This window comes from Triturus cristatus, chromosome 6 (assembly GCF_964204655.1).
Source record: "Triturus cristatus chromosome 6, aTriCri1.1, whole genome shotgun sequence".
NCBI lineage: Eukaryota > Metazoa > Chordata > Amphibia > Caudata > Salamandridae > Triturus > Triturus cristatus.
The window spans coordinates 1,489,832,611-1,489,855,715 of record NC_140589.1 but is presented as its reverse complement, the minus strand read 5'-3'; the positions used below and the strand labels follow the sequence as shown (position 1 = coordinate 1,489,855,715).

The window sequence follows — 23,105 nt, the reverse complement described above, 5'->3', positions numbered from 1 at the left end:
AAAAGATCATCAACGTACTGGATCAAAGCAGCACCAACAGGTAATACAAAGGTGTCAAGCTGACTCTTCAGAGCCTGACTATATATCGAAGGACTCTCACAATAGCCTTGAGGTGCGCACTTGAATCTAAAGCTACGACCACCTAAGAAGAAACCAAAAATGTCCCTACTCTCTTCTGCTATTGGGATGCTAAAGAAGGCATTCTTCAAGTCAATCACCGAGAACCAGGCAGCTGAAGCAGGAATCAATGTCAATAAAGCTGTAATGTCGGGAACCACAGGAAACTGCGGAACCACAATCTTGTTCACTTCTCTAAGATCAATTACAAAACGATACACAGGGGGTTGGGAAGAATCAGTACGTTTCAAAATCGGCAAAACAGGACTATTACACACGTTACCTCGGGTTTCCTCAATCACAGCCTTCTGGATCAAATCATGGATGATTGCTAAGAGTGCTCGTTCACCATCGCTCGAAATGCGATATTGCGGAATGCGTGGTAATCTAACATTCAGTTTAAGCTGAACAACATATGGAGGAATTTCCAAAAGACCCACATCATTAGGACCCGTAGCCCAAAGAGATTACTTGAGAGAACGCAATTCCGGTGGAAGTGTGTCTGTCGACACATACATAGGAGAGATCACTTTCCTACCCAATGTAAGTTGTACTTCCGAAGGGGAACAATGCAACGTCGCATACAATCGTTTCAACAGGTCCAAACTCAACAAATTCTCACCACAACCAGTAGTCAAAATCAACGGGGCTTCTAACTCACATGGTCCAATTGAAAGGGACAAAGGACTAGAGACTGGATTACGATCAGGGGCGCCAGAAAATCCTACTGAGACATTCATTAAGCCAGACAAAGGTGCGCCAGGGAGTTTAGAATGTATGATTGAACTTTTTGCCGCACCAGTATCCAACAGAAAAGGCTCAACCACACTTGATATAGCTACTGAAACGTAAGGCCCACTCTGATTGACTGGAACTGACACTACTTCCTCTCTTTGTCCATGGCTATCCTAGCAATCATTATACGCAGCACTCTCGCCCTCTACATAGTAATCATCTACATGGTACTGCGGAGATCTACCAGATTGCACAGTAGATTGATCAAAACAATTAAGAGAACTCTGTGACGTGAGAGAACGCTCATTCTGAGAAAACGCAACACCACGTCCTCTACCTCTAGAGACTTGTTGAAAACCACCACAACCTCTCCGAACTGGCATACCATTCATACGTTGTCGCAAAACAGGGCACTCATTCTTATAATGACCCTCTTCCTTGCAGTATGCACATTGGTTCAATCCTAACAAGGGCCTAGAAGCAAAATACTCCGGTCTCAGTTGTACTTTCGGAAACTGTGTCTGTTGCTGAAATGGCGAACGTTGCTGCGAATCGTTTTGATTCGAGCGAGGCGGATACGCCTGCTGCAACAACACCTTAGTCTTCAATTCCTTTGTTTTCTTTTCCACTCGTTCCTTTTCTTCCTTATCTCTATTCTCGTAATATTGGGCTGTAGCTAGAATCTGAGCCGTCGAAGAAACAGCCCAAGCACTTTCTGAGTCTTTTAATTTGCTGCACAATTCAGGCAACAAGTTAAACATGAATTTATCGACAAATAATCTCTGGCCTCCCTCCGAACTCATGTCTTGACCACTGTGGTCCACAAAAGTCTCTTCAAATCGCGTGAAAAAATCGGACACACTTTCATCCTTCTTCTGCTTACAAGCTGACAATTTATCCCAGTTAACTCTCAACGCTGGCATCAAAGTCTTCATCAAATTAACTATCCTATTTGGTAACTCCGCTACTAGGGGCTCAGGCTTTGCACCTCCTACTTGGAGAGCACCCGCAGCTAAAATAGCAGCCCAGGTACCACCTAACTCGTTCTGATGTTCCTCATGGCGAATCTTCGCCCATATCGGTTGTGGCACTACATTGCCAAACAACATCTCAATATCTGCAAGGTTCATGATACAAGCGTCCACTGTCTGGGACAATTCCTTATAGTAACCAGCAGGATTCTTACGTGGGTCTGGCAAAGTCTGTTTTAATGCTAAAACTTCAGACCTCTTCCATGGGACATGTATCCAAACTCTTTGAAAATGTGCTGGAGCGGCCTGAATACCTCTCCCTGCATCAGCCTGTACCGCATCACGCCATACTGGCGGAACCTCTCTCATAGGATATTGTCCTAACGTCTTCGTTGTCGAAGAATCATTCGCAAACAAAGCTCTAGAGGGTAGCACAGACCTGTAGGCAAGAAGCCGTTCTAACGCATGTCTAACTAAAGAACCCACTATCATACCTTTCGCAAATTGACTCTGGAGTTCGAACATTTCAGTAGGGACTGAGTCTAATTCGTCGTTATCCCATTCAGCTCTCAACAACTTACACATCTCCTCAAACACATACCTCTGAGTCGGTTCATTCCATTGAGAAAACGTATTGTAAACTATGCAAGAACCATACCTGTCGGGTTTCAAAATCCACCTATGAGCCAATGAATCTAATAATGCTCGTTCCCCAGAGTCAGGGAGCTGGCTACGTCTCTGCGTAGAATCAGAAACGACGGGCGCAATTAGCGACCCAAAAAGAGGAGTCAGAAAATTGGGGACGGTGTCGGTTACTCGCCGACGAACGGAAGGTGACAGAGACATAAGAGCAGGAGAGACAGCACTCAATGAAAGCAAAGGAGCAAAAGGAGTAACAGAAACAGGAGTAACAGACGTAGTAAGGTGAGGTGTAGTAGTTAAAGACAAAAGAGGCAACCCAGGAAGAGGGGGTGCCAGAGGAACATAACCTAGCTGAGGAACAGGGGCAGGAACAGAAACAGGAACAAATGGTGGAGGCGGAACTACCAAAGGCCGACCAGCAGCTGGTTGTACAGCAGGGGGAACTAAAAGAGCTGTAGCGCCTTGTACATAAGGAGGTGGCGACTTCAATAAATAGGACATCAGAGGATCCTTTTCGGGGTCCTCTATTGGCTTATCGGGACACGATGGCAGAACAGGGTAGCACTTATCAATTGCCATGCTATGTTGTCTAGTGGAAATCTCAATCGCTTTCTCTTCTTCAGCGTCCTTAAACTGCCTAGCAGCTTGCATAATCGTGACACCTTTGTCTCGTTTATCCTTTTTAGCCTGTTTGATTTCCTTCTGCTTGGCTTCTTTGCGCCATAGACGAAAGGAATCAAACATCGCCGGCCGGGCTTTCTTCTTAAATAACTTCGCTTCCAAATTATCTAAAATTGCAGTTTCAAAACTACCATGTTGTGGCCATCTAATAACACCATCTTTCCTCGTATAGTGGACCCATAACTCATTATACGTGATAGGACCCACACCATACTTCGAATAGAGCTCATATGTCGGAGTTCCAACCGGAGGTATCGTACAAGAGTCCTCCAATCGGGAATCCTTGTTGCAACGTCCAAGACAAGACAAGAAACCAAGACTACAGTTAGGCATCTTTGCTCACTATCCAAGTTTCAAACTTCAAGAGGCTATCTACAAGACCCTCGGTTTTTGGGAACTGCAGCTACCAAATAATACTAAGGACCAAACTAAACCAAATGCAATGGAACCATGAAAACCAAAACTAAGGACCAAAGAATTCGAGTTACCAAACAAAACTAAGGACTCCAAGAACTAAGAACTAAGAACAAACCTAAGGACTAGGAGCGACCCACTGATACTTAACTGAAAGATCGATGACGTCACCAGGAAGACCCGTCTATCGTCTCGCCGTACTAAGGACTACGCCAGGCTCCAAAACAGGTCGACAGTCAGGGCGCCAGTCCTTTGCAGCCGTTTGGAAGCAGGAACCTTCACGGGAAAAGACCTTCGGACCACTTATGCGACATACATAGATCGATGAAGTGGGGTGCACCTCCCTCGGGAATTTCACACGAAGCTCCTCACAATCTGTAGGCTTGGACTGGTACCACTCGATGTCGCACCACGCTAGGGCGCCAACTGAAGGACTGGGCAAATTCTAAGACCCAGCGGTCCCAGGGGACAACACCTGAGACCTTCGGGGTTCACCTGTTTTGGCGTACTAAACAAACAGAGACACGGGACTCTTCCTCTGGCGTCAAAGATCGTCTTTAATGACTGCAGTCAGGAACAGAAGTCACAGAAGTATCATACAAGATGGATTCCAAGGAGACTGCTCAATTTGTACAAAGCAGGTCACTCCTTAAATACTAAATATTATGCTTCGGGCAAACATTCCTACAAGTTTACAACTATTCCCGTTTCTGTATTCCAAACAATAAGATCACACAACATTACATTCCCATCCCCAGGTGTCCAGCCTTCGATCACACAATTCTGACGTCCCTCTATTGAAAGGCCGGACCGCCCTATAATAAAATTGGTGACCTCCTCATCATAAAAGGCCAAAGGGAAAAACAGAAACAGATGCAGAAAATAGAAGAGCCAGATAAGACATATTTGTAGACAATAGAAGAAGCGTGGTCTATTGTATCAGGGTCAGTAATCTTGCTCAAGCAGGACAAGACAGAAAACCAGTGTGGCAGGGTCAGCCTCGGGCGGTAGAGTCAGCTTTCACCAAGTCATGCAGAAATCAGCAGAACGCGCACTAAGGAGTACGTGTCCTCGTGAGGTTACCTAACCAGGGTCATCGCTCGGACACCGCCCATTCACTGACTATGTGAGGGCAATGATACAAAATGGACGTCATGCACAAAATGAAACTCGTAGGTTCGAACACGAAAACCAGCAATACATGACGAATCCTTCAATGCAGCGTTACAAAAACACTCGCACATACTAAACTCATCATTTGCGATTCACTAGTACCAAAATCGTCACAGTACCATTAGTTCCAAAACACGGGTTCAGTTTTCACGGAACCTCAACCCATGTGACTTATTTCTAATACATGCGGAAACTGATGGCATATTATTTTGTATCAATTTGCATGCTGAAAAACATTAATAAAAATAATTTAAAAAAAAATATTAAAGGTGAGGACATATGAGTGCAAGCTTATATGCCCCTATAGTAGCTTTTTCCATTAAAGGTTACCATAAGTGATCAGCAGACCCCCGAGGTTGCCAGCTCCATTATGGTGCTGCCTAAATATTTTATGTTTGGTATCAAACAACTTGCCTCATCACCCCGATATGATTCTCGTGCCCGAATCGATGTAGCATGCACCCAGGTGGCTACTTTTTTTTTTTTAACTTTATTCATAGTTTCGGCAATAGGCAAGGCAATTCAGGATTACAAATACACTGTGGGCGCCAGTATAGCAAAAAAAGTACTGGGAAGGAACATAATATTATGTTTACAAATCAGGCATGACAGAAGTGACAGAAATGAATGATGTAAAAATGTAATATAAAGGATACCAAGTCCCACAGGTCCACCCCCATAGTCTAAAAATGCCCTAGTGACAGTAAAACCGCACCTTGCGGGAAGTAAGCATAGTGTGGGTTACAAACATTATGGGGCGAGGATCCCCTCATCCCACACCCTCCAGGACCAAGCCCTGTTCCAATTAGGAAATAGAGGCTTGTCGAATGGTCTCAACATACGATCTGTAGGGACCCCAAATGTCCTTAGGCCGGGCAGAACTTGGCATAATACCAGCGTACACTTCACTGTTGGTATTACAGTATGCTAGACTGCGCAGCCAGCCCTGAAGGTTAGGAGCTGATTTGCGACCCCAAAGAAGAGCAATTTCTCTTTTTGCAAGGAGCAAACAGAGGGATAAAAAACATCGGACTTTTTCGGGGAAGTTCGCCGTGTATCCCAATAGTGCCACTTCTGGTATGGGGGTTAGAGTCAGCTTTGTCATGGCCCCTAGCGTGTTGTGTACTTCTTCCCAATACGTGTGGATTTTGGGACATGTTCATGTGAGGTGCGCAAAATCAGCATGTGGGGCAGCACATTTGCTACAAGTATGTTATCTGGTGGGGTCTAGTCTGTGAGCTTTAGCTGGGGTAATGTAAATTCTGTGTAGGAACTTAAAATGAATCAGTTTGTGCCTGCTGTTGAGGGAGACGTGCTTTGTTACCGCGCAGCATTTAGCCCACTGGTCGTCTGTTATAGAGTGTCCTAAATCTGCCTCCCAATCCGAGCGATCCCTGTCACCATTAACTGTCCGCAGTGATGCGCATTCCTTATATAGCTTAGAAATTAGATGAGCCCCGTTCGTATTTTCAATTGTCAGTGTGAGAGGTGTAAACGAGTCCGGTTCTAGGGAGGAATTGGGCATCGTGGCATGCAGTGCCAAGCGGATTCGACACAGCACAAAGCTGTCCATAAATGTGATGTCCTGAAAACTGTTATCTTCTGACGGGGAGAAGATATGTCCCTCTGGGTAGAAATCCCCTATTGTGGAAATATTACATTTTGTTAAGGTGCGTTGTATTAACTGTTCGCCATTGATTGGCAGCCAGCGAGCATTAGGGACGGGCAGAGGAGCACAGGAAGGTGGCACCAGCGACCCGTCTCAGCTTATCCCAGGCCCAGCTAATAGTGAAACTGTCTGTATGTCATTGGGATCCCGGGAAACCCCTTTGGGTAGAACGGTGGACAACCGCTCAGGAAGGACAAAATCTGCCTCCGGGTGGAGATATGGGATCCTGGCGTCTGGGTGAAACCATGCGTAGGCATAGGAGCATTGGGCCACCAGGTAATACAATTGGAAATCCGGCACGCCATATCCACCACTATCATATGGAATGGTGAGAACCTGCCAGAAAACACAGGCCTGCTTGCCTCCCCAAACTAATCATATAAGGTGCGAACGTAATGTCAAGAAAAAGCTGTTGGTGAGCGGTACGGGATATTATTGAAAAGATAAAAAAAATTGGGGAGCACTATCATCTTAAGGATCGCTACCCTGCCAGCCATGGACAAAGGCAGATGCAACCACCTCTCCACCTGAGCCTCAAGGGTGGTGATGGCTTGTCCGTAGTTAAGGCGGAGGATCTGGGTAGTGTCAAGATGGATATAGATACCCAAGTATTTTACCGAGTCGGTGCACCATTCAAGAGGGAATTCGCACTCCCACTGAGCTGTGTTTGAAGTTAACGGGAAGATCACCGAATTACACCAGTTAAAGCCCAGGCCGGAAAAGTGGCCAAATCGCAGTATTTCCCTAATGAGCGGTTCTAGATTCACATGAGGATCTCTGACATAGAGAATAGTGTCGTTGGCGTAAAGAGAGACCAGGAGTGGGCCAGTGTTGAATTGTAAGCTCCTCTGTAGGTGCTGTTGCTGGAAGTGGCGGATTAAGGGATACATGGCTAAAATAAAAAATAACAGAGATAAGGGACAGCACTGGTGGGTACCGCGGGAGGGTGAAAAAGGACGAGACAGGGTACCGTTGAGGCAGAGCCGGGCAGTGGGGCGGCTGTATAATAAGGCGGTGGTGCCTACAAAGCCCGCTGGCATGCCCATGCGGTTCATAACGGAAATTAAAAAGGACCATTCTAGGGAATCAAAGGCCTTCTCGGTGTCTAACAGGATAGCGGCGGCTGGCACCGCAGGATTAATTTAGTGTATGACCGAAGAAAGAGTCCTAAGGTTCAAAGAGGTAGAACGGTGGGGGATAAAGCCAGATTGGGCCGGGGCTATGATGAATTCCATCAATTGAGATAGACGATTGGCAACGATCTTAGCTAAGATTTTATAATCTAAGTTCAATAAGGATAATGGTCTTTAGGACCCACATAGCGTCAAATCTTTGCCAGGTTTGGGGAGAAGAATCGCCACCGCTTCCCTGAGTGTGGGGGCAGAGTCTGTTTCTCGAGGGCCTCAGCGTAAACCTCGATCAGCTGCTGGGCCAGAAGCTCTTTGTATGTTTTGTAAAAGTCCCCCATGAAGCCGTCCAGCCCAGGGGCCGAGGAACAGCAGAGGGTATCAATTGCACCGAGAACATCGGCTATGGAGATTGGCTCTGCAAGAAAATCTTGTGTGTGTTTTTCCAGATAAACCAATGCAATTTCCGACAGATAGTCTTCCTGCACTTAGAGTCATGCCCTGTCCTGGTGGTATACAAGGCTGTGAAATAATCCAGGAATTCATCACGAATCGCCAATGTGGAAGAGAGTGTCTGGTTTGTAGAAGAATGCAATTCCTTGATGTAGGATTTACTGTAAGGGGGTCTCAACATTTATGCCAGCACCTGACCCGGTCGGTCTCCCTCCCGGTATCGCCTGGCTGTCTGATATTTTCCAAGATATAATAGCTCGCGGTCTGCGGCCTCCCGGAATTCCATGAGTAGAGCTAACCGTCGACCTGCCGCACCTGGAACAGTGGAGTGTAGTGAAGCGGCATCTAAATCAGAGAGGTCATGTTCAATGCGTGCGATCGTGGTGCGGAGACTCTTAAGCACTCCTGCGTGTTTGGCGATGCAGACGCCTCTAATGTAAGCTTTGAAGCCCTCCCACAGAACCGTCCAAGTGTCAACCGAACCTGTATTAATAGTGAAGGAGTCTTCAATGGCTTTGCGCACTTCTTCGGAGAAAAGGTCATCATGTAGTGCGTGGTTTGGGAAGCGCCACTGTCGCTCAAAACCCTTTGGATGTGGGACCCGCAGAGGGAGCTGGACCGGTGAGTGGTCAGAATAGGTCCTCTGGAGCGTCTCAAGTGCTTGGAACCAGTTCGAAATGTCTGGGGAGACCAGCCAAAAGTCAATTCTCATCCAGGTATTATGTTGGGCAGTATAATGTGTATATTCGTTAACGGCAGGGTTGCGCCGGTGCCAAATATCTAGGAGCGCTAGCTGTTCACACAGGGCTTGGAGAGCGCACCAAGCTCACAGTTTAGTGTCAGGGGTTGTGGCAGTGCTATCTAAAACGGGATTAAGGAGCAAGTTGAAATCCCCCCCTAATAGGAGTAGGCAGGATCTAGTTTTAATAGTTGTGCATGTAATGAGTGAAAGAAATCAGGAGAATTAGTGTTCAGGGCATACACGCATACTAGAGCCACCCTATGTCCCATAAGAGATCCCGCGACAATGATGTATCGATCATCATAATCCTTGAAAACAGAGCCTAAGCTGAAGGGGACCCTTTTATGAATAATGATGGCCGTATCCCTGACGTAGCTACTAAAATTGGAAAAGTACCTATGCGCCCCCGAACTCGTAGCAAAGCGGAGCGGGTCAGTTTTAGGTAAGTGCATTTCCTGTCAATAAGCAATGTCTACTCTATGCCTGAGAAGATAATGAATAACGCATCTTCTTCCCAGGTGGGTACTTTGGATGTTGTCTACCTGGTTGCCCCAGCCTTTTCTGTGCTCTGGCAGGCAGCCTGCAGCTGCTGCCACCAAGATAGGAATCTTCTCCCTTGCCAGGAGGTGTGAGCTCTCCCAGGAGTCAGAAACAATGGCCTGAACAGGAAGGAGGTGACACCTTGCTCCCTGAAAGGATGCCTAGTGAAGTGGCACATCATGACGGTGAGCTTCAATGCTTACACCACATCTGATATGCATCTAGGCATCCATGCTGTTATGCATCCACCCCAAAGGAGGAAACAGCTGCCCCCTTGCCCACAGCATATTTTCACCCAGGCAGGTTTGATAATAATGTCGGGAGGAGATGTACACCCCCAGAAGGCTAGCCACACCCCTAGGGTGGGCTACCAGGTCGGTATAGATAAGGAAGGTTTCTGCCATTTTTTAAAGTGGCTAAAGATAGGGTTCTGGGTAGAAAAGGTGACACACACACCCCCGGATGTGGTCATCTCAGGGGCGGATTGGCCGCTGGGGTTAGTAGCCCATTGGCTACTTGCGCAGACACCCCTAATGCCTCTAAATTTAGGATTTAAGGGGCACCTCTGGCACTAGAACCTCAGTTCTGATTTGAATTGCAACGGTGGACACAGAAGAGACCCAAGTCTGCGACAACAGACCTGCACAAAACAAAGGCATGATATTCTGCACCTGTAGCAACCATCCTAATACTGCATGACTGTGACTTGTCCCAGACCAAAGACCAGTTCTTCCAGACAGGGGGGCCTCTGTGAGAACCAAAAGCAACTCCAGACTCCCTTGGACTAGTGGCATTAGTCCCCTGCAGTTTGCAGGTAAAAAACATACCAGAACCAAAGAATCCCTGGCCGTCTGGGGATCACCCAAAAGTAGATGGTCCAGTGCGTTTTGGGAAAATATTTATTTATGATCCCTGAAATGTAGATCAAGGTCATTTACTGTTTGGCTTACATGTTGAATTTCTAGAGTATTTCAGTTGGCACTGGATCACATACATAAATAGCACAAGGTGATCAGCACAAGTTCTTTTTGTAACAAAATCCGTGCCTGATGATGTTTGTGAAAGTTATTCACATGTAATGCAACATTCAGAATTGCATTTGCAGCTTGATTAATTTCAGCTTTCACACTAAGGGCCCTATTATGAGTTTGATGGTGCAGTGGCAGGACCGCCCCACTGCCAAACCTGCGTGAGAACCACCCGCCACAATATGAATTATTTAGTCACTGGCGGGTGGTGTGTTTGGCTCTCCCGCGGTGGTGCCTATAAAATAGGCATCACAATGGGAATGCGAAAAACAGTTCCAGCACGGCATTGACTGAAAAGTAAATGCTGTGATGGAATTTCTGTGCATATACACACGGGGGCACATGTTATGTTCCCCTGTGTGCATCCACAGGATGGGAGGCACCTTTGTTTCCTCTCCGTCAGGGTTTTCACAGAGGAGGAACTGCCCGAGAGAGCAAACTCATAATATGCTTGGCGGTACCATGGTGGTCCCGCCAAGCATACTGCGGCCTCTGGACCACCGCGCCACTGCCAGGGAACACCCATTCCTTGGCGGTGTTGGCAGTCCCATGGCGGCATGACCACTAGGGTCATAATGTGGTGGCCAATAGAACGCCACCGACAGTCCACCATGAGTCTGGTGGTCCTCAGACTACCAGTCTCGTAATCGGGTCTTTAGTGATAATGAATTTGGAGCTCTGTGATAAGCAATGACTTGGAAAAAACTTTCAGCAGTTTTTCAGAACTGAACAACATGGGAAATGTTGTTTACATTTTGTTTGTTTTTTGGAGTAGATAGATGATAGTCTGCCACAAATCACTTTTGTTTCTGCTGTTGTTGTTTGAAATAAGTGCTGCCCTCGGTAACTGCAAAGATTTGCCAATTTGCCAATTTGTGGCATTATGGTATGCAAAGGATCACCACATATTTGGAAAGGTGTAACACTTTTCTGTAGATTTTCTTTATACATGTACTCATTGCTTTAGATGCATCCGATTTTGAATACCTGGCTGAACATGATGCTGAGTTTTGTGTGGCATACTTAACACTCATGCATCTGTTTAGACATTCATGTGCCAGTGTAGAGCAAAGTTGGCACTTCTGGCATTGATGTTTTCCTGCAACTGAAGATGGACCTTCTCTGTTATATATGCATTATCTGCTCTATTATTCAGTGTATAATATATGCATCTCAGTGTCAAAAATAGTGGCTCTGTAGTTATGGTTAAATGTCACTTGAAAAGGCCATTATGTGGTTTATTAATAAATTTCCTCCCATTCTACAAACCTACACAAACTGTGAAACCTAAGTAGCATATCCTAGCTGGGTCTGGTGGCTTTGTGGCTAATGAGTTCCCTGGAGGGGTCTGTGTTTGACCTTATGGTCATAGGTTCAAACCCTGGTGGATCAACTCAGCCTTTCATCCTTCTGAGGTCAATAAAATGAGCACCCTTGAGTTGTGTAACAATAAACATCTGTTATTCAGTGCCAATATACCCATGAGCGAACGTGTGCTTTAAAAATACTTATGTTATCCAGGTAACTATTTGTATGTGAAGATTCTGGTAGATTTTTCCTGGAGTGGGGGGGGCAGCAGAAAGGGTTTAGACGGTGTTGGGTTCAGCATACCATAAAATAAAATGAAAATTGCTAAAACCGTTTGTCAAAGGAGAATTACGATTAAATGAATAAATAGGTAGACCTCTATAGAACAGCTGTTAAATAAAAATAGTAATTTGGTAAGAACAAGGGATGTTATGATTTTCACTCTAAAAAAGTGTAATTTGTCAAGTGTGGTTATCAGTGCAACCATAACGCGCGCATGCAATGCACTCCTAATGTCCTCATACATGATGTCATTGATGACCTCATGAATGACATCAGTGATTACATCACTTATCTCGCCAGCCGCATCACTTTAGACATCACAGTTGACAGACAAGTAACCCATTATTATCGGTGAAAATCTAATTACAAAACAGCATCTTGAGCCACGGCAATTTTAATTTCAGCAGTCTCTGCTCTAAAAGTGAAAGGGTTAAGGATTCAGTTGTCTTTATTGTGGTACTGAATAAACATAGAAATGTAAAATATGTATTTAAACCTGCAGTTACACTAGCGGGAAAGTGATGCCGGTGTTAAAACTTATTTTGGTCATTCTGAATGTGGTTAAGTTCCACACGGCCTGACACAGCGCCTACACCTGAGTGAATATGGTTTAGCCAAGTGGAGTGGTCGAATTCCAGCCATTCGTTCAATCCTCACTGCTTAAAGTTGGCCACCTCGAGTGAGTTAGAGCCATACAAGGACACCAAACAGGGCTAACTGCCAGCCCATCTCAACAAACCTTGCTGCTCATGGTTAAAGGCTATTTTAGGAGGGGGCGTGGCTTGCTCGCCGCTACGAGATGGCGGCTTGCGTTTGAGCTCTGCGCTGAGCAACGGCCGACGGAGGTTTTGCTGCCGCTGCGGACGGCCCTGTACACTCCAGCAGTTGGCATCATGTTTCCGCTGCTGCCGAGTGTGTTTTGAGGAAGTTTCCTGCACTTTGGGGCTGCCGGTGACCACATTCAGGACGTCTGTTGGTAGTGCTCGGTGTTTTCACGAGCGGCCGCCATTTTGATTCCTCACTGGCGAAGTTGTTTTTTCTCCTCAGCACGACGACGCTACTGCTACGGACTGGTCAGAAATGATGACAAACAAGAGCTGGTGACGTTTTCTTACACTTTATAAGGCTTATTTGACTTTTTCTTCCCTCCTGCTGCATTACTTCCGTTTGTGAGCTTATTTTTGGTTTTTTTATCTTCAGAATACCGCCAATGTCTTTATATGGGGCTTCTTTGATTTATGTCTCCCTGCTTCTTAGCTGTTTTTGGAGGTCGGAAGGAGTCCTCTTGATACCTGCAGGGCATGATATTTTTGTGAGGTGGTTCCTTTCCCTGACCTTGTAATCCCGCAATTTTTACCGTCCTGTTCTTTTTGCTGAGGGTGCTCTCTCCATTTTGTGCTCTTTTCCTTATTACACATTGAGTCTTTATACATCCTCTGGCATTTCTTTTCTTTAATCTATCCGAAGGGGTGTATTTTGCTCCTGCTGAGGTGGTGTGCTCTATGGCTGCGAATATGGGCCCGTCACCAAATGCCAAAGACGCAAAGGACTCTAAAGCGTCCCTTAAGAGGTCCAAACAGGTCTCCCCTACACCTGAGTCTGTTCAAAAGGACCCTAACTCCACTCTTGAGACTATCCTGACGCGCCTTAATGAGGTCCATGAAATTGCGCAGTCTACCAAGACTAACACAGATTTACTGCAAGTGGAGGTGTTAGCCATCAGGAATGATTTCAAGGCCCTTTCCCTTCGTGTTTCAGGCACAGAAGCACGTATTAGTGGCGCAGAGGATTCCATGCAGAAGCACTCTAGATCTCTATGCCAGTTAGAGCGCTCAATGGCGGCCTTGCGGAAAGACCTCACTGAGCAAGAAGATCGTAACCGTAGATCTAATTTGCGCATTTTTGGTCTTCCGGAAGATGTTGAGAAAGATGCATCTTCGTTGATTGATTTCCTCTATCAATAGATTCCCTCCACGTTACAAATTTCTTTCCAAAGAGATTTTGAGCTGGAACGTGCACACCGTGTCCCTACCTTTCGCCCTAAGTCTGCTACTCAACCTAGAGCGATAATTTTTAAGCCACTGCGCCATCAGCACACAGAACAAATTCTGGCTCATATGCGGAAGGTTAGAGTTGTCTCTTGGAATGGCCATCGTATTTCAATTTCTCAAGACTTTGCCAGAGACACGGTAATAAGGAGGAAGGGCTTTCTTAATCTCCGGAAGCGTCTATCTGAGATGAATATCCCCTTTTCTTTTGCTGGCCCTTCAAAATTCCGCATTACTTTCAAAGGTCGCTCCAGAATCTTTGATGATCCTGCTGACTTGGCCTCGTTTTTGGATAATCAGATGGAGCTACAGATGGATCTTCAATTGGAGGCCTCGCATGTTCCTGGTTCTTCTGGCACCTGATGCGGTTATACATACTGCAATGTGTTTTCTTCTTTGTCAGATCTATTAAATTTAGTTGCTTTTAGATGTGCGTGGTGGTCTTAGTGTCCATTGGTTTTGGTGTGTTTTTGTCATCTGCTGGTGCTCCCTTCCTATCGTTATGATGTAGTGGTCTTTATTGTCTTTAGTTTTATTGTATGAATCTTTTTATATTTCGGGGTTGCGTCTCTTGATGGTTTGATCTCATTCCTGCTCGCGTGTCGTCCTTATTACTCTTTTCCTTCCCAGTTTGTCTTTTTGACAGATTAGGTCCTGGTCCGTTTCTTATCCCGGTGTATGACTTTTTTCTTTTCGTCAACTTTTGATGTGAGACTTGGCTTTCTTTCTCTTTTTGTTTTTGGTCTTTCTGCTTGATGGTCGTCTTTTGTTGTTTCGTATTTATGGAGTATACCATTGTCTTTTTAATGTATTGTTGTATAGTTTGGGTACATATTTGAGTCATAGATGCTTATTATATGTTTATGTATTGCTGAAATTAGAGTTAATATGTTTCTCCTATTTTGTTAGTGGTTATATCCATTTCACTGCTATATCATTGATTGATTTGTTTATTTCGTATTATTAATTATCTTTTTCGACGAGGTCGGATTTCTATAGTTGTTTTGTAATTGATAGTCTTATGTCTCTTCACTTACATGTTTATATAATTATGATATCCTCACCTCTTGTAGTTAAATTGATTGTATCCGGTTCTACCTATTTGTGGACAGCCATATATAAGATTTCTATAGGTTTTACATATTTATATATAGTATTAATTTTTCTTTTTATCTGCCATAGGGCTTCATTGATTGTTATATTGAGCTGTTACTACATGCTGTTCTCTCTACTATATTTTGTTTATTTTTTTTCCCACAATGTACCATATAGTATGCTTTGGAATATATTTTCTTTTCTCTCTATTCTCTTTCTGTTGCTCTTCATGATGTTTTTCGGTCTCGCTCTACCTAATAGTAATATTAGCTTTTAGCTCTTTTTTCATCAGCTCTTATTGGTTGCGTTTGGTTTTTCTCTTCTTTCTGCCTTTCCTGATTGTTATGATTTATTTTAAATGTTACCTATTTATCAATTTGGTTAAACGTGTTGCCTTTATAGACTTGCAAGTTGTTCTGTTTCCAGAATACTATAATTAATTCCAGTTCATATCTTCTAGACAGTTCTTCTTTTTAAATACGTATAATCAACTATGTACTGTTTTGGGGCTATTTTTGCTGATGTTTTATATTCCTCTGGTTGGTCCCCTTGCTCACTTTCCCATGCTCCCCCTTGTATGAATTTGGTCTTTTTCAGACCTGCCTTATGGGCCCTTCTCTCTCTCTTTCTGTTTATTTTCTTGCTTTCTTTTTTCTTTTCTCTCTTCTTTTCTCTTTGGATTTCCTCTTTGGACTCTCCCTGTTTCGTGTTGGTTTCTAGTGTCTGGTGGCGTGGTCTCTTGGATGTTGTAGTTCATATATCATATATGAAATATCTTTCTCTCCTGTTAATGGCTCTATGTCTGGATTGAATATACTCTCCCTTAATGTTAAAGGGTTAAATCACCCAGTTAAAAGGTCTAAGATTTTAGACTACTGCAAATCTCTTTCTTCGGATCTAGTCCTTTTTCAAGAGACAAAGGTCTCTGCCAAGGAGGCGTTATTTCTGAAGAAAGAATGGGTATCTGATGTTGCTTGTTCGGATGCCTGTGGTAAAAGAAATGGGGTAATTACTTTAGTTTCTAAAAATTCTGGATTGTCTATCGTTTCCTCTGAACAGGATGCAGAGGGTCGGTGGCTACTGTCTAAGGTGTCCGATGGTAATGCTGATCTCTTTGTCATGAATATCTATGCCCCTAACAAGGATGACCCGTCTTTTTGGAAAGCAATCACTAAAAAGCTAAATGACACACCTCATTCTGGCAATCTTATTGTAGGGGGAGACTTTAATTTACCAATGGATCCTATCTTGGATAGAAACTCTGCCTTTAACTTTCGTCCCCCTCAAGCGCATAAACAACTGATTAATATGTGTTCCCTGATTCATCTTCAGGATGTCTGGCGTCTTCATAATCCCACTGGCAGTGACTTCGCCTTTTTTTCTTCCCCTCATTCGTCTTTTTCACGCATTGATTATCTTTTGGTTCATTCCTCTCTTGTTCAATCTTCTTCTTCTCCGCTTATTCATCCTATTTTGGTTTCAGACCATGCCGCGGTGACTTTTACACTTATGTCTTTTGCCCCTAGAGCAAGATCTCGTTCGTGGAGATTAAACACAGAGGTTTTACATGATGATTCCCAGGTTCGAGAGTTCTCCAAAGATATTGAGACGTTTTTTCTTGAGAATGTTGGTTCAGTCAGCTCCCCTGTTGTTCTCTGGGACTCTTTTAAATGTACTTTCCGTGGGCAGGTCATTAAGTGTATGTCAAGGAGAAACGCAGCCATTAAAAAGGAGCTCACAGATTTAGCAGATGAGATTAAACGTCAGGAATCCCTTTTTCGTCATTCTCAGGATAAGTCCTGCCTCCAATCTATTAAGAATTTAAAATATACGTACAATACCATAGTCACTAAGAGAGCTCATATTGGTCTTCAGGCTCAGAAATCGAAGAAGTTGCTGTTAAAAAATCGTGCGGGCAAGATTCTTGCAGCTACATTAAAGTTTCAGGAATCTTCTTGTAAATCTTCCCAAATCTCTTCTATTACTGACCAGCTTGGTAAGAAAAAATTTCAAACTGAGGAAATTCTCGAGGTCTTTCGCGATTTCTATAATAAGTTATATACCCCTTCTACTCAAGCTTCTTTTGAACAATGCCAGGAGTTCTTGAAGCCAGTTCCTTTGAAAGTTATATCGGAGGAAGATAATAACTCATTGAATGGTCCGATTACCTCTGATGAAATCATTTCTGCGATTAAGGCTACTCGTTCCGGTAAGGCTCCTGGTCCTGATGGATATCCTATTTTGTTTTATAAAACCTTTATTTCCGTGATTGTTCCGAAACTTCAATCCGTCTTTGATGCTTTTATTAAAGATGGTTCTGTGTCTGGTTCCGCTGCTGATGCTACTATTGTAGTAATCCCCAAAGAAGGGAAAGATCATTCAGACCTCAAGAATTTTCGTCCTATTTCCCTTCTTAACATGGAAGCTAAGATTTTTGCTAAAATTTTGGCTAAACGTTTAGAGTCCTTTATTCCTCAATTGGTTCATCCTTCCCAAACAGGTTTTGTAAAGGGGCGACTTGCACGTGATAATATCCGTACTTTTTGTCATATTCTCGGTTCCGCCAAGCGATCTAACCTTCCGGCGGCGGCCTTGGCCCTTGATGCTGAAAAGGCCTTTGATAAGGTCTCTTGGCCTTTTTTACGAGCTGTTTTATGTGCACATAACCTTGGTGAGTCTTTTATTCGTTTGGTTATGTCTCTTTACTCCCGGCCTAGAGCTAACATAAGAGTGAATGGAGCTACGTCGTCCTTTTTTAACCTTCGCCAGGGTACTAGACAAGGGTGTCCTTTGTCTCCTCTTTTATTTTTGTTGTCCATTGATCCTCTTCTCAGAATGATTGACGTACATCCAGATATTAAGGGGTTCTCTTTTGGTTCTCATCAGATAAAAACAGCTGCTTATGCTGATGATGTTCTCATTTTCTCGGATGATATTGCACTGGCCATCCCTGCTATTTCTGATACTATTTCTATTTTCTCAAAGGTTTCAGGATATTCCCTGAACAAGGATAAGACAGAGATGTTTCCCCTAAATGCTTACTGTTTCTCTTCTAACATGGGTTCGGCGGGCTTTAAATGGCAATCTAAGCAACTAAAATATCTGGGTATTTATTTTTGCTCCACCCTTTATGCTACGGTTACGTATAACGAATCTCAAACTATTCTTAAGGTGCGAAGTCTTTTAGAAAACTGGTCTCCGAAGCATATTTCTTGTTGGGGCCGACTCCAAACTCTTAAAATGATGATAACACCCATTGTTAATTTTATTTCTTCTATGCTTCCGGTAAAGCTCTCGGATGCCTTTTTTCACGATCTGGATCTATTGACTTCCAAATTTTTATGGAATAACAAAAGAGCTAGAATTTCCTATAAATTCTTGCGGAAATCCTATGATATGGGAGGTGGTAATCTTCCTGATTGGGGGAAATATCAATCTGCTTTTTTGGCTTCTCAGGGTGCGCTCTGGTTTTCTTCTCCTTCTATTCATGTTCCAGCTTGGTTGCTAATAGAACAGGAATTGGCCTCCCCTCTTCCGACTGTCTCTTTTTTAACCTCGAATACCCTTTCTATTCCATTCTCTAGATCTATTATTTTAGACACTATTGCTGCGGTTCGCAAGGTGGATAAGAGAGTGGCGATTCCACTGCATAAAACTAGATGGTAATCTATTTGGCGGAATTCCAAAATTAAAATTAATATCGATCCAGACTTGATGTCTTACTGGGCTGGGAAAGGTATCTCACTTGTTAAACATCTTTATGATTCCAACAATGATCCTCTCCCTTTCTCGACCCTGGCTCAACAATTTTCTTTATCCAATCTAGACTTTTATACCTTTCTTAAGATAAAGGTAGCACTTGCTAAAGTACGCCTTCATCCATCCTCCTATATGATTACGCTTTTTCAACTATGGATTAGGTCTGGTCATGTAGCATCTAGGATTTATAAATTTTTGTCGTCTTCTACACTTCCTTCCCAGACTGTCGCACAGCAAAAATGGCTACATCATTTCGATCATAGTGTTACCGATCATATATCTTCAGACACATGGCAAGATATTGGTAAACTTTCTTTTCGTAACAAAATCGCCCCCTCATTAATGCAATCTAAGTTTTTCTCTATTAATCTTCTTCACTGGACTCCCACTCGTTTATTTTCGTTAAATCTCAAAGAAGACAATCGGTGTTGGAGCTGTGATCTTGCTCCAGGCGACTTTCAGCATATGTTTTTTGATTGTTCTCTTCTCCAACCCTTTTGGGGTTTAGTTCACAAACACCTCATGATTATCTTTAATATCAAGTTTCAACTCTCTTTCCCATTAATTCTTTTAGGCCCGTTGGCAGCCTCGGTCCCTTTGCCTTTGGATTCCATGGAGTTACAACTGTTGGATCTTTTATTAACTATTGCAGTCAAAGTAATTCTCATGGAGTGGAAATCTTTTTCTTCAGTTTCTTACCATACTTGGTGGGCTTGAGTTTCCTTCCTACGAAGTGCTCATACTTCAGTTGATCACGCACATCTCTCTCCTTCTATATCTAATGGTGTGTGGAAGGCTCTAGATACGTACATGGAAATGGCCTCAGAGGGGTTGGTGGAACAATAACTTTTTGATTTGTCTGGTTAATGTTGTCTTGGGTGTTGGGTGAATCCTTTGGAAATCCTTTTCTCTCCTTTCACTTCGTCTTGTCTTTCTTCAGCTTTACCCTATTTTTTCCATCTTTGCTTTCTTCTTTTCTTTCCTTTCATCCCTAAATTAATATCTGATTGTGATACTTTTGATAATTACTTCTTCCGGTTATCAATTGCTGTTTTCTCTAATTAACTTATTTTTCTGATATTTACAGATTATACCATATGTGTGTTCTAGCTGATATCATTTGTATCACTTTTGCTTATATTTTATGTTTCTTCTGCTCTTTTAAAATAAAAAATTCTTTTGAAATCAAAAAAAGGCTATTTTAGGAGGTTATGTCCACATAAAATCTAGGTGAAGGGCCCGGCCAAAGGTCAGGCTCTCTTTTTAACTTTTATTGATGGGACATATAGTTACAATGCAAAACATAAAAAAAACATCGAAAATAAACAGCTATTGTGAGCAATTAACCCATAACACCTCCTAGCACTGCTCATAGCCTCACAAATGATATCATAGATGACATCACAGGTTTCTGCTTCTGCTTGTGTCTTATTTTGGAGATAAATGTTCTTGATTAAAGGCTGCAGGGCAAAGAGTATATGGGCATATTATCAAGGTCCGGCGATAAATATCGCAAAGCGCGCTTAGCGCTTGCATATTTATCGCCGGCTATCTCTGGAAATTATCGCCCGGTTAGCGCGTTATCAACAACGCGCATCGCCGAGGCGATAACAATTCCAGAAATAGTGGGGATATCGCCGTTTTCCATGGTGGTAAACAGCGATATCCTAGATGATAGGGCCTGTGGTCTTAGCCACACAATCCACCCCCCATGTTAGGTATGCCTTAGTCAGGAATTTAACAGACGTTAAATTCCTGCGTTAAGGCATACTTAACGTGATTTTAATTATCGCTAAACCTCCGTGTCAATATGACGAACCTGGCTTAGCGATATTTTCCCAAGGGAGTCTTGTCAGGCACGCCTCCTTTGCATCTCATTAGCGATGCGATGGGAGGCGTGCTGACAAGGGGCGCTATTGCCAGTAAACTGTCGCTAACAGCTGTTAGTGAAAGCTTGCTGATAGGGCGATAAAAATATCACCGCTTTAGATGCAAAAAGTGCCGCTAAAGCGGCGACATTGTCCTTGATGATATGCCCCATAGTGTTTACTATCGAGCTTATATATAACTAACAAGCCTGTACGCAGCACACTCATGATATTTTTCTGCACTTGTGTTTCTTTGCAATTCTTTTCTGCACCACTAGCCACAGAATCCATTGTTCACTCTAATTTGCATTGCCAGAAGTCCTATGCAGCTATGGATGGAAGAACTCACAATCTGGAGGCTGATGCTCAAGCACTGAATGATTCTAGGCAAACTTCAGACAGACAAGCAGAGGATGACAGTGACAACGTGAACATCCCCACAGCACCACCAGCTGGTATGAAAGATTTATCTATGTCTTATCAGAGACAAATGTAGAGAGTTCTTAATATTTCGCTCATGTGCTAATGGTTGGCTCAAAACGAGTAATTTTATCATATTTACAATTTATTTAACTTGTACCTTTGTTGTTTGTTATAAACTACTAGCGTGGGTCTCCTATATATATAACACAGGTGCATTTTGACTAGGCCTTGGACTAATTTTAATTATGTCAGTGTAATCAAAGTAATTGTGTTAATCTACACCAAGACAACTACGCAAAAGTGCAATGGTGACCGGGGGGCAAACTTAAAGTGGCTATTCCTATTATGAGGTAGGTGAGACAGGGGTGTGTTTTGGCACCCACGCTCTTCTCATTGTTTGTCAAAGACGTTGTCCAGCATTTACAAAATTGCACGCATGATTCACAGAAACTAGGAGGGGTCCCCATGTGTGCACTACAGTTTACAGATGACACGATTTTGTTGTCGCAGACTACGAGGGGGCTACAAAGACTACTCAATAGCTTCAGTACCTACTGTAGACTGAAGGGCCTTGAAATAAATTCCAGCAAGACCAAATACACGACCATTAGACCACACAAAAGTTTTAAGAATGATATTGCTATTGATCGAACACCATTGGACCATGTATTAAATTTCAGTTACCTTGGAGTACCAATCAAAACTAAACTGTCATAGAAACCCCATATTAACAAGGCAAAGGTAGTCTTGCTCCAAAACTCTATGCCCATTGTTAAAAATCTTCAAGTTTCTAAGTCTAAGGTGGTCTCTCCAGCTTTAGAGGTTCACAGACACAGAGCTCAGACTGCAGCCCTCAATGGGGAAGAAATATGGGGTGGGGAGAACTTGAATTCTCTTGGCATAGGAGAAAATAAAATTATCCGGATGTTAATGTGTCTCCCCCAAAATACATCTCTGATCCCTTTGTTTTATGACACTGGTATCAAGAGACTGGAACATCTAGCTGTTTTGAGACCCCAATTATACTGAACAAGAATCTGGGTTACAGAAGAACTAAGCCCCTATAAGCAAAGATTGAAGGAGTTATTGGAAATTGACGGCCAGCTCACTTTCCCCTGGTTCTGCCATGTGCGGAACTGGTTTCATTAGTTGGGCCTGAGTAGTTTCTGGACTCACCGTAGTACATTGACTGTACACTCTAAGAAGGAACTAAGACTCCTCTATTGGACACTTATAACACATAAGGTTCATCCTGACTGTAGAATGGGAAGACTCACTGCTCAGTTTATATGTTTTAAACTATTGTCAAGTTTTGGACCTTATCTTGATGAAATCCAACCCCAATTAGCAAAACCCCTTTTCATGAAGTTTCAATTTGAGACCCTCCAGATTAATGTAATTACAGCTAAATGGTCTCCTGGGCAAATAGCAGAGAGAGAGAGACTAATTGCACCTTATGTTCGCTGGATGACGAAGAAAATATTGAACATATTTTATTTCTTTGCCCGGCATATGCTGCTATAAGAAGAATATAGGTAAGACCATTGTGTCTGGGTTTGAGGACTAGACATTTTTCAGAGGCCCTAACAGGCACATGCATCAAGCACAAAACCGGTCGCAAACGGGCAGATTCTCAGAATCTGCCCCTTTGCGACCGGTATTTTTGCATTTGGGATGCATCATCCCAAATGCAAAAATCGCTATTTAAGGAATCTCAAAATAGCGATTCCTGAAATAGCGATTGCATTTAAGGAATCCCTAATTGAGATTCCTTAAATGCAATGCATTACAGTTTAAAAAACAGCGATTTCGCTATTAGCGTGAGCAAATTACCATGAGGCTGGACCTCATGGTAATTTGCGATAACTTAGAAAAATTCACTTATTTGCATTTTTCTAAGTTTCATGTTGCCCACACACATGCCCTTAGAGCATGTGTGTGTGCAACATTTGTGCAGAGTGAACGTACATGGATGCAATAGGGTGTCATTTTGACACCCTTGCACCATCGAAATTGCGGGAGCAATTTGC

The 23,105-nt window shown here is 43.3% G+C and overlaps 1 protein-coding gene across 6 annotated transcripts in view; it reads left to right on the top strand.

Moving 5' to 3' along the window:
* LOC146821589 (up-regulator of cell proliferation-like) overlaps positions 1-23,105 on the top strand; it is a 156,386-nt gene that overhangs the window by 42,746 nt on the left and 90,535 nt on the right. For all 6 annotated transcript variants that reach the window (XM_085612611.1, XM_085612610.1, XM_085612612.1 and 3 more), the window contains exon 2: positions 20,969-21,107. In XM_085612611.1, coding sequence (XP_085468737.1) covers positions 20,984-21,107 — 124 coding nt within the window. In that variant the 5' untranslated portion in view covers positions 20,969-20,983. The remainder of the gene's footprint in view (positions 1-20,968; positions 21,108-23,105) is intronic.